Below are 12,190 nucleotides of genomic sequence, written 5' to 3'. Positions count from 1 at the left end.
ATTATAAAAAAACTTTAATATTTATAATAATAATAATAATAATAATAAATGATAGAGTTAAATAAATGTAACAAATTTCTCTTTATTAAAATATAATTAACCTAAAAGTAGTGATAATTTATCACACGTTACTCATGTTTACTCGTGTAAAATGGAAAAAAAGGAAATCGTCCACGGTTGTTTATGGGTTTTTGGCGCTTTTTCTGGATCTGACTCGTCGTATCGTATCGTATGTTCCCTCTTTCCAAGCCTAAGTTGCACGTCATGTGATGAAGTGTGTGTAGTGTTTCAGAGCCTCTTTTTGTTCTTTTCTCCGCCAACTTTCCTTTGTGGTTCACGATCCCTTCCCTCTTGCATCAGACTTCTCTTCTCATGGACTCTCTGCAACTCCATGCTCTTCCACTTCTCCATCCACGCCCATCATCACCATCAATAACCCAACTGCGTTTCCCTCCTCCGTTAATACCAAATTCTAGAAATCTCAACTTCCGATCGTTTTCTGCTCACACCGGTGGTGCCGCTGCTTCGCAAGACGGACCCTTCGCCTTTGAAGAGAAAATTGTCACTGCCCCCAAAGATGATAGAGGTCTCGTGCTGGCCAAAGAAACCGACGATTTTGGCTATCTCGTTGGCTTCCGCTTGCTTCCTGAGACTGGTTTGATACCTTTCTTTCTTTCATTACTTTTTCATTCCCATATTAAAAAAGATTTCTTTTTTACTCATATTTTCATTTCATGCACGGGAAAATCTCTCTGGGCTTGTTCTAATTCCATTAAGTTAGTTAAACTCCCCTGCTTTTTAATGGGATTGGGAATATGGTGTATCAGTGTTATGTTACGATGACAATTGAAGAATAGTGTTGCATCCATCTAGTTTCATTTAGGGGATGTTATTTTTTGGTCTTGAAGAGTTTTTGAAACTGTCACAGGTCTTGACGAGTTTATGAGTGTGTCACACGAAAAGTCTATTAGCGACGTTGAAATACCTGGGATTAAGGAAACAGGTGGAGAGGAACCTGAGACTAGAGTGTGCTACAGCATTGTTTTTGTGACTGCTGAAGCTGCGCCATATTCCAAGACAGGTGGTCTTGCTGATGTTTGTGGCTCTTTGCCAATTGCTCTGGCGGCTCGCGGGCACCGTGTGATGGTTGTCACGCCCAGATATATTCATGGTACTTCTGCAGATGCTAAGTTTGCTGGGGCAGTCGATCTGGGTCGACGCACCAAAGTGTCGTGCTTTGGAGGTGCTCATGAAGTTGGCTTTTTCCACGAGTATAGGGAAGGGGTTGATTGGGTATGATGTCTAGAATTTTTGGTTTTAGGCTTTTGTTACTATTGAGTTGTCCATAACCATTTGACTTCTTACATCCTAGGATCTACTCTGTTTCTTAGTCGACGATGCTTAGAGTTGCAACCTTGTTTCAGGTATTTGTGGATCACCCCTCGTTCCAGAGACCAGGGAATCCGTATGGAGACATGTTTGGGACTTTTGGGGATAATCAGGTTTGTTCTTGTTAATTCTAGCTTTGATGCTATATTACCATTATACATTCAAGAATAATGATTAACTTCTTTCTTATTTGGTTTTACAGTTTCGGTTCACATTACTTTCCCATGCAGCATGTGAAGCGCCATTGGTGCTTCCATTAGGGGGGTTCACTTATGGAGAAAAATGTTTATTCCTTGCTAATGATTGGCATGCCAGCCTAGTTCCAGTGTATGCATTCCTAACTTTATCCACCGTTTTACCAGTCTCTCTTTTTCTCCCCCTCTCTATTCTTTTGCAAATGAAGAAATACAATGTGTTTTTCCCCAACCATATTATTTCTGTCAATGTTTTTCTTTGTTAAAAAAATAAAAGAGCAAATACACTTGCCTTGTTCAAGACTATCTTTCTTTCAATGGCTCCACTAAAGTCATGCAATTTGGTCTTTATTTTGGAAATTTTCATTTCCCTTTCTATAATTAGATGAATTATGGTCTCCTCTCATCACAGATGCTTCAATTGCACTACCTTCAAGAGATCAAGATGTGCCATACTTTAATCCATTCAGTTGTAATGTAAACAAACTTCTTAGGGACCCTTTTTCCCTCTGGGATTCTCAGCATCATAAAAAACCATTACAGGGATGTCTAAAACTTCATTTCATCTTATAAAAACCTAAAAGTAATTAGAGTTTTCTTCGTAACTAGCTTTCTGTGCCACTGAAAGTTGAATAGGAAAGAAAATGTCCTTAGAAGGCTTGTTCATAGTTGCTCACAGTCACTAAGAAGGTTGCTTATGTTAAAATGAACTAAAGTGTAGCTTGTTTCGTCACTCAAGGAGGGAAAGTACAATTTTTAAAATTATGGGAGTGGGAAAAGTAGTTTAAGCATCCCTTAGGTGGTGAGTGTAATTTGTCCATTTAGTTATAATTACGCTTCATTATGGCATGTGGCTTTCACATTTTAAAGTTTCCATTGGTGCTTCTTGTGATTTATCCAAGAAAATATTATTGTCTTACTGAGGATGAGACTAGTACTTGATTCTGGTGCAGACTTTTGGCAGCGAAGTATCGTCCACATGGGGTATATAAGGATGCTCGCAGTATATTAGTGATACACAATATAGCACATCAGGTAAGTTGTTTCGTTTTATTTTACTAGATAGAGATATTACTAAGAGCAGCGCAATAACATCATGCTTTAATCTCTCTGTTTTCAAAATGACATTTCAATTGTCACCAACAAAACAAGGGTCTCTATAAGTTCTATTTTATACTTACCATCTAGATGACAGATTGGCTGCCTCTTATCAGTGTTCATTAAGTCACATGCTAGAAATACGAAAGATGGACCCTGAATAGCCAATAATGATAAGTTCGTTGTTAAAAACTGAGATTATTACTTGTATCTAGGTGTAAGGACTTTATTAACATGTAAAATACAGTTTTGTTGGTTGTTGTCACATTGAAATGAATGATTTGAACATGATTGTGGCAGTGTGCATGCAAATCAAAGATGCTAATTTGTGTTGTGGACAGTCTTGGAAAATATTGTAGTCTTTGATATGTAATGCTACAAATAGGTTCCACAATGCTTTGTCAATTATAATGTATATTGATATTAATTCCGGAAGATTGTAATGTAATGTTTAGTCATTTATATCTGCAAAGAGGCTGATAAAATCATATGTCAGGGAGTGGAACCTGCAATTACATACGGTAATTTGGGGCTACCTGCAGAATGGTATGGAGCACTGGAATGGGTGTTCCCTAATTGGGCAAGGACGCATGCTCTTGACACAGGTGAAGCTGTCAACTTTCTAAAAGGTGCTGTTGTTACAGCTGACCGGATTGTGACAGTGAGCAAGGTCCTAATTCCGCAAACTACATATTCTGCTCTCTTCTGTTTTATCGTGTCAAATATTGGGTATTTCTTTACCACCCACCCTGAAGTTAAAACCACACATCAGCATGATATCTAACAAATTAACAATATAGAAAGACAAGTGTCTCGTATTTACTAGGTAATGATATGCAATGCATAAAGATCTGCCTCTCTTTTCCAGGGCTATTCCTGGGAGATAACTACCGGTGAAGGTGGATATGGTCTACATGACATATTAAATAGTCGAAAAAGTATTCTCAATGGTATGTTTTTTTTAACATTATCTTTCTTATGGCATAAATTCTGAAGCTCATCCTTTGAAAGATTTAATTATGACTGAAATTTTAGAGTCGGTAACATGTGGTTTATACTCCCAAAGCAACACTAATTCTATGAGAAAGTTAAACCCAAGCTTGGGCCAAATAATTATATTCAGTGCAAATTTTATCTCCTATGAAGTTTCATATTGCATATTTTATAAGCTTAACCTCAACGTTGCTGACAGTTTGACACTCATAAAAGTAGCTTTATTTCAATGTCTTAAGAAAACTAATTAATAGGGTGGTTAGTAAATTTTGCTATTCCTGTTAAACAGGAACCTTTTGATCCTCTCAATTTTACAAGCAATGCATATCTTAAGTATTTTTTTTTCTCTGTTTTGAATCAAATTCTATTCGAAAGCTCAAAGCAGTATTTTATGTTTACTCGATTTGATGGCAAATAACTAGTATCACAAGGCACTGATGTGACTAGAAGTTTTCTACTGAGTTGATTAGTATATCTAATGCAGGAATTTTTTGTTTGGCAAATGCTAATTTGTACTCACAAAGTTGAGTTTTCGTTTATTTGTTTGGCAATGTTTTGTCTTGATTTGTGCCATAGAATCTGTTGTAATGATACTGGCCTGTATTTTGAATAGGAAATTGTTGAAAGTAGCTCTAATCTATTGTCATAATAATATCACAATTTGATTTCACAAATTTATAATATCAGTAGAAAAGGAATTGTTATTTTCCTAAACACCACAAAGTCCAGAAGCTTCTTTTGTCATTATTCTTTTTTTTTTTTCATGATGTTTAATGCTTTCAGCTGTGCAAGTAGTTCTGAGTCAATGCATGTGAATTCGAAAGCAAAACAAACTATATTGTCAATTCCTTACTCAATAATGTGCCCTGATGCTCAAACTCATTACAATTCTATTATTGACTAGGGATCACAAATGGAATTGATGTCACTGAATGGGATCCAACATGTGATAAACATATTGCTTTCAACTACTCTGTTGATGACCTTTCCGGGAAGGTATTACATTTTCCCTTTGTCACCCTTCCTTTGTATCTTATTAGCTGAAATTGTTTTATCATAATTATTTGTAATGTACAGGCCAAATGCAAGTTTGCTTTGCAGCAGGAATTGGGTCTTCCAGTGAGGCTTGATTGTCCATTGGTAAGTTTGTTATCTGCCATGAATAATTAGTGCTCAGTCTTTCTGGTATTGACTATTGCTGAAACTTGCAGATTGGGTTCATTGGAAGACTGGACTACCAGAAAGGTATCGACTTGATCCGCTCGGCAATGCCAGAGCTCATGGAAGCTGATGTTCAATTTGTAAGTTATTTTATCTGTTCTATGAACACATGTTGTGGCAAATAGGCGTGGTGATATCTAAATGATAGGCTGTTTACTTGTAGAGTATAAAATATATCTTGAGACATTGCAGAATGTACAAACTAAAATTTTAACATCTTGATACTTGTCATAAAATAAATACTTGTAGAGTATTGATCATTTTTCAAATACAACCTCAATAATTTCATTTGAGATAAGTTGAGGCCATAACTTGTGAGTTATGGGGAATTGTTGTATGTTTGTGATCCTCCTATATGGTTGACAGTCTCTTGTTATTTATCGCAGGTAATGCTTGGTTCAGGAAACCCTATTTATGAAGATTGGATGAGAGCAACAGAGTCAACTTATAGAGATAAATTTCGGGGTTGGGTGGGATTTAATGTTCCAATATCTCATAAAATAACTGCAGGGTAATCAAAATATTTATGAATCCTTTATACAAAAATTTGAGGCCATTACAATTTTCCATACTGAATCTACATCAATATGCTTCTTAATGTATTCCTGGTTTGTCAGCTGTGATATCTTGCTAATGCCATCTGCATTCGAGCCCTGTGGACTGAATCAGTTGTATGCAATGAGATATGGAACTATACCCGTGGTTCATGAAACTGGGGGCCTAAGAGTAAGTCAAGAAAATATAAGAAATTGACTAGTTCAACATGATTTCTTTGCCTTAACGCCTTTCTCTTTATTCAGGACACTGTTCACAATTTTAATCCGTTTACTGAAGAGGGCAAAGCTGAAAGCACTGGGTATGTTGTCTATGAGCTTTGATGTTTTGTTCTTCTAATATCCATTGCAATGTTTTCTTAATAATACAAAAAATGAATATGCTCATCATATATTGTTTGACTTTATTTTGAACTTCACTGACAGGTGGACATTTTCTCCACTAACAAAGGAGAGCATGTTAACGGTAAGCTTGATTTCCTGCCATTCAAATTCATTGTTTTTATATTAAGCATACTTTAACAGCATCTTAATATTTAATCTTGATGATTCTATGTAATGTCTTTTGCACATTGTATATGTATGGATAATCATTATTTCTATCAAAACCTATGTAAACTTGTCTGAGCTCATCTGGTTCCTACCCTTGGTCTACTGAGAATCATGGCATGCTGCTTGGTCTAGTTTACTATAGCTGATGAAATGGTTCTTGGTAGGGATCATGAATCTGTATTTGGCATTCCTATCATTGGGTTGGTTTTCTGAATCTTGTGTCGGCCTCTAGATGTTAAAAACAGCCATATGAAGTTACTAAAACATCAAGGAATCTGTACCATGGTGGACATGTTGGAACGTGGAACTATTTGCTAACTTTTCTTATTTTTTTGTTCTGACAACATTGTTTCACCTGTTTTGTGACCATGATGTTAACTTTTTTACTACTTTTGGCAGGCTCTAAGATATGCCATTCAAACATACAAAGAACACAAGTCTTCGTGGCAGGGATTGATGATAAGAGGCATGACAAAAGACTACACATGGGTAAATGCTGCTACTCAGTATGAACAGATCATTGAGTGGGCATTCATCGACCCTCCCTATTGCTGAAATGAAGATGAATAAATGATCCACGCAAGGATTTCTTCAATACCAGGCTACTTAGAGGATTATGATGCTCATAATTAAGTGATAAAGGGTACATAAAGTCACTAGTTAGGTATGGAGGACTTTTTTTACACTGATCGAAACTCTAATTTGTAACCACGCCAATGGATAGTGCTGCTATAAGTTTTTGACCTTTTTGTTTTTGTACTACAAAAGGGTTGTAGAACAGGTGATGGGACACATTGGAATGTATGCCACGTGAGAATGTGTGTTTATTGGCACTGGTTAAAAGTGTGAAAAATTACGAGTGACCGACATGATTTGTAAGATGCGTCAAACTGTGTCTTGTGCATGCATCTATTCGGTATCATCCAGAAGCTGACCCACTTTTGCGTTAGAATCGTTTAGGCAAATCCCTAGTGGCCTGCAACCTAGTCATTTATGGAATATTTTTGTCTAATTCATTTGGCAATTATCCAAAGGGTTGAAGTTAAAACTTTAAGATATACGTTAGTCATATATAACTGGTTTTTGCAACGAAACTTGTGGGGATTGAAGATATCTAATATTTTTTGGTTTAGTTAAGGTTTAAATATCTCATAAATTTGATTATTTTAATTAAGTATTTGTTAATTTTTGTTGTACATTTGGTATTTAAGATTTTTATATAACTTAATTAAATTTATGAATTTTTTTTTAATTTCATATTGTTTTAATGTGTGTGTGTGTAAACATTTAAACTTAATTAAAAATATGCAAAGTTATGATTTTAGCATTGAGAAATAGTATGAACAAGATAAATAATGACAACATTCATGTTGGATTTTATTGGATATGAAATGTAAAACTTCATTTTGGGCGTTATGAGTATAAACGAATAACTTAAATTTAAACTTTAAAATTATTAAAATTTGGTTTCTTTATGTTTTTTAGATTTATATTTTTTCAGATTCATATTCTATTTGTAACAGGAATGAATTGCTTATTGTATTTAAATATAACATTATATATTTTGAATTAGTTAAGCAACTAAAAAACATACATGAGTATAATTTGTAAAGGTTGTTTTACTTTTATTATAGTTTTTAACTATTATAATTTATTTATATATTTGAAAAGAGAATTCAAATTATGAATATGATAATAATTATTAAAAAACAATTATTCATTCAACAAATTTTTTCTCAAATATTTTTCTTAAAAAAATAACAATTTTTAAGTAAAAAAAATTTCAAAGATCAATTGAAACTGAAAAAAAAATTGATTTGGGTTAGATTTATATTGAATTGAATTTAAACATTTAATTTGAGTGATTTAAAAAAATGAATCAAAACTAGTTGCAGACATTCACAATTTTATTCATCCATAATTTATGCATATAAAACCTAATCTAATCCAATATACTGTGAAGAGGTGTGTAACCAAACAATAGAACCATAGTTATTCTCTTATCTTCAAATCCCATAAATCTAAAATTGGTCCAACATCATTTATTCTATATTTAAATTCCTTTCTAAAAGTAGAACAGGTGTAGTTCTCTCTAAAAATAAAATATATACGCGACGAGAGAGAGACAGAGAGAACAAGAACTATTTTTGAACACAAAAGTTTTACTTGCTCTCATGCGAGCGGTTATTTGGGAACAAACAAGTGTGTGTTAATACTTAGTCATTGCATTGAAAGGAAATTGGTATTATACATTTACTATTTTGTTGAATATGGTAACACTGGAATCGTGATGGTGAAACATGTGACATAGTTGTTTATTGTTATTATTATTAAATGATAATGTAAATTGGTTTTGAAAGATTGGCGTAGTAGGGGGTAGTTTATGTTTATGTGCAGTTGATTTAGGTGTTCGATGATGGTAGATATAAAAAATAGAGAGAAGTGGAAAAGAGAAAGAAACGAAAGAAGGTGGGACAAGAGAGGAGAAGGAGAAGTTGGTAATTTAGAGGTTAGGAGAAGGACAGTTCGGTATGCGGTGTGGTTGGGCGCGGTGCATCGCATCATCGCCTACCCTCGCCACTCCTCATTTTTAGTAACCTCCATGCCCAAACCAAAACCCTAATCATTCAGATTCTAAGAAAAAAATAAATTAAATTAAAAAAAAAAAATTAAATCAAAATTCTTGATCCCAGCCTCAGAAGAATTGAATTGCCATGATTTCGAATCCGGAATTGATCCACTACGCCTGCATTGCTCGATCGGACACCATTCTGGCCCAGCACCAGAGCGAGAAGGAGCCGAACATGGAAGCCCTAGCGGCCCAATGCGTGGCCCAAGCCCCGCCCAACCACACCATCTACTCCCACACCGTCAACAACCGCAGCTACACCTTCCTCATCGACCCTCCCTTCGTCTTCTTCGTCATCTCCCACCACACCCTCCTCAAATCCCAAACCCTCCCCTTCCTCCACCGCATCCGCTCCTCCTTCCGCCAAACCCTACCCTCCTCCGCCCAACCCCACCTCCACTTCACCCCTCTCTCCTTTCAGCCCCACTTTCATTCCATCTTCGACCACGCCCTCACCAACGACTCCCAAGACCGCGGCCTCAGATCGGAACCCCCGCTCAACCCTCCTCCCCAGGGCCTCAAGAAGAAGAAGAGGCCCAACGATGCCCCCGCCACGCTCGATGTCTCCGACGACGTTACCCTCTCCCCGCCGCTCAAGCACCAGCCCCTCGACCGCCACTCCAAGGCCAAACACGTCTGGAAGAAACACGTATGGGTCCTCCTCCTCCTCGATTTGTTCGTCTGTGCCGTCCTCTTCCTCATCTGGTTGTGGGTCTGTAGCGGCTTCAAGTGCATGACCTAGTCAAACAAATTAAAAAAAAAAGGTTCTCCTTCTTGTTCTTGTTCTCGTTCTCCTTTCGGCTTCGGTTTTTTTGTCCCTTACTTGGGGATTCTTAGCTTCTTGTTTTTTTCTTTTTAATTCACACTTGACAAAGTTGCAGACTGCAGGGCATAAACATGCATGCATACCTGTTATGTATATGTATGTAACTGGGGGGTTCTGTTTGTTTCTTTCCTTCTTTTTTTTTTTTCCACTTTGGGAATTTCCTTCTTTTTCTTAATGGGATTTGCATATCAATTATGAAGATCATCTTAACTTATCACCGGCGTGCTCAATTGTGCAAGATCACATATTCCAGGTGTTGGTTATCATATACCTTTTTTTTTACTTGCTTAACATTGTTGTTACTTTAGCTTCAGCTTCAGCTTCGTTTAAGGTTTATCTCTTCAATTATTTGCTCTGAGATTTGGTAGATGTGATTGTTTCATGTGGAGGATGTAAATCTGTTTTAGAAATTGCAGAAGAGTGTAAATCTCATGTATCTCCTACCAATTTAGGGATCTATGATCGTCTCAGTTGTCAGAGGGTTAATTTCTCTGCAAGATCAGTTCTGTGATTTGTAAAAGGGTCAACAATTAAAATTGTAAAAAATATTGGGAAATGTCTGATTGGTGAGTTTAAGCACATGTTAAGGTTGGGTTAGGTTAGGTTGGGATTCTATACGTAGCTTTCATAGCATAGTGAGATAGAGCAGAAACAAAGAAATCTTTTTGTGGTAGAAAAACTGAAAGTTTGAGCTCTCCTGAACCAACCCAAATGAGATGAGGAAAGGAAAAGTTTAGCTATGGGGTCGGTGTGGTGGGACTGGGGAGTGAGAATTTCTGTGCTGGCACATTCATGTGTCCAACTATGGACATCTTTTAGGAAGTGTTCTTACATTGGTCCATGATCCACAAATGGGTTCAGTTTCAGGTGCCGTCACATTGACAAATGGGTTCGGTTTCTGGTGCCATCACATGGCTATCCAACACGTTGCAAGCGGATCCAAGCTTGGTTAAATTACTAATTATCTAACAAATCCTTAGGAAAAGAAATAAAAAAAATCTCAATTATTGCGCCAAGTTGGCACCCCAATGAACATTACACATTACCGTCTGAGCCATACCATGATCTGATTAACTTTTGCAGTGTTGTGTAAATACCCTTTTCCTTATTGATGAAGTCTTATGTTTGACATCAGTATCTAATCTCAATCTAACTTTATCTTTTCTTCATTTTTCTTTCATGTTAATGCCTGTAATATTATGCAGATCGCTTAAAATATATAATCAACTAACTAATCATGCATCATTTGGTGCTTATGGTACCAATTTCCAAGAGAGGGAAATGATTTTTCTCCTCCGATATGGAAAAACTAAACTTGTACACATATGCTGTTATTGTTCTCTAATCAAGTGGAAAAATTTTAAGATGGTAATCTACAAAACAAAATCCAGGATGTGATAATAATTGTATGACAAATTTATTTAGTTAGCTTTATTATATTTTTTTTTATCTACTTTTTTTTTCACTGTATTTTGTATTTATTATTTTGTTTCTGTTCATTTTATTTATTATCGGTCGTTTTCCTTCCACAAAATAGATCCATGGTGTAAAGTTTTTGTTTATTCTTCCTAGATTTAAAAGGGATGTAACATATATCTACTATCTTTTACAAGTACGTTAACAACTTATAGCTGCGACGATGTTAAAATATATTCAAAGTGTAGTTTGCCGACACCTTGTTCTCTAATTAAGGAATGATATGTTAACAAACAATAACTATAAATCATTAGGAAATCGCAATTTATAATGCACGAAAATAATTGAATGTGTGATTTGAAAGTATGGGCTGTGGGAAAAAAAAGCAGCAAAACTAGTTATTTTCTTCATTTGTTCATCCACAATATTAAAGTAATGATTAAAAGATAGCAAGAAAAATGCGTTTTTTCATTAAACGAAACAGATGAGTTAATTTTTTTAAAGTATGTACGCGTATATCTTAATGCTACCTAACTTCTTCGTATCCTGTGTTTAAATGACAACACCATTGATACTGCTTCATTTCATTGTGTTGCGTGCGACCACATCTTATTTAGCATATAAATTTCCGCAAATAATATCATACAAAATTAATAGCAATCGTATCTAAACTTCATCTTAATAATAGACAATAGGTTGTCTCGTAATTCTGATTTTTTTTTCTTTCTATGAATTGTCAAATAAAACTTTAGGACTATAGTTTGAGAGAGACTTTGGTTGAAATTATTGTGTTTTAGTGAGCGTACACCGACATTAACTATTTCTATTGAATTCTAATAATTTAATTCCTATAATAAATATTTGACTCTTTTTTTTGTGGACATCGTTCTCAAGTAACCATCTTCTCTTTTTTCTTTTCAAATTCCTCTAATTGGTCAAACCTAAAGTCTACAAACTTCTCTCCACCTCCGAGTTCCTCAAGACATCCTTATTGTCTTAGGTTACATGATTTTAACCTTGAATGAACCTTAACATCACACACAACAAAAGTGAATGGGTTGACAAATTCTAGAAACAAATTTGACTACAACAATTTCATTCCTCAACGTCAAATCAATTTCTCTTTCATGTCTTAATAATTATGCATAGCCAATTTGCAACAAAGAAAATGGATCGTAGGACGATTAAATTGTGTAAAATAGTTGGTATTGTAGGTTTGAAGGAAATGAAGAACTCTGATAATCGATGTGAAGATGCTTTATAGGATTATAGATGTAGTGTTGGTAGAGGTCAAAATGAGACTATTTACAAAAAAGAA

General features: G+C 35.4%; 2 protein-coding genes across 2 annotated transcripts; both read left to right on the top strand.

Moving 5' to 3' along the window:
* The first annotated feature begins 228 nt into the window (after positions 1 to 228).
* Positions 229 to 6,891, top strand: SS1 (glycogen/starch synthase, ADP-glucose type). Its single transcript, XM_028048611.2, has 15 exons — positions 229 to 655; positions 929 to 1,293; positions 1,425 to 1,502; positions 1,592 to 1,716; positions 2,537 to 2,618; positions 3,178 to 3,351; positions 3,550 to 3,631; positions 4,579 to 4,670; positions 4,752 to 4,814; positions 4,886 to 4,975; positions 5,282 to 5,406; positions 5,513 to 5,621; positions 5,696 to 5,751; positions 5,876 to 5,915; positions 6,401 to 6,891. Exons 1-15 carry the CDS (start codon positions 373 to 375, stop codon positions 6,554 to 6,556), a joined length of 1,920 nt encoding a protein of 639 aa, XP_027904412.1. The 5' UTR covers positions 229 to 372; the 3' UTR covers positions 6,557 to 6,891.
* Positions 6,892 to 8,274: 1,383 nt separating this feature from the next.
* On the top strand, positions 8,275 to 9,673 carry LOC114164837 (SNARE-like superfamily protein). Its single transcript, XM_028049608.2, has one exon. It carries the CDS (start codon positions 8,716 to 8,718, stop codon positions 9,370 to 9,372), a length of 657 nt encoding a protein of 218 aa, XP_027905409.1. The 5' UTR covers positions 8,275 to 8,715; the 3' UTR covers positions 9,373 to 9,673.
* Positions 9,674 to 12,190: the final 2,517 nt, after the last annotated feature.

This window comes from Vigna unguiculata, chromosome 9, assembly GCF_037176805.1.
Source record: "Vigna unguiculata cultivar grain cowpea cultivar isolate G323 ecotype 2 chromosome 9, ASM3717680v1, whole genome shotgun sequence".
In the NCBI taxonomy this organism is placed as follows: domain Eukaryota; kingdom Viridiplantae; phylum Streptophyta; class Magnoliopsida; order Fabales; family Fabaceae; genus Vigna; species Vigna unguiculata.
This window is presented reverse-complemented; position numbering and strand designations above follow the sequence as displayed.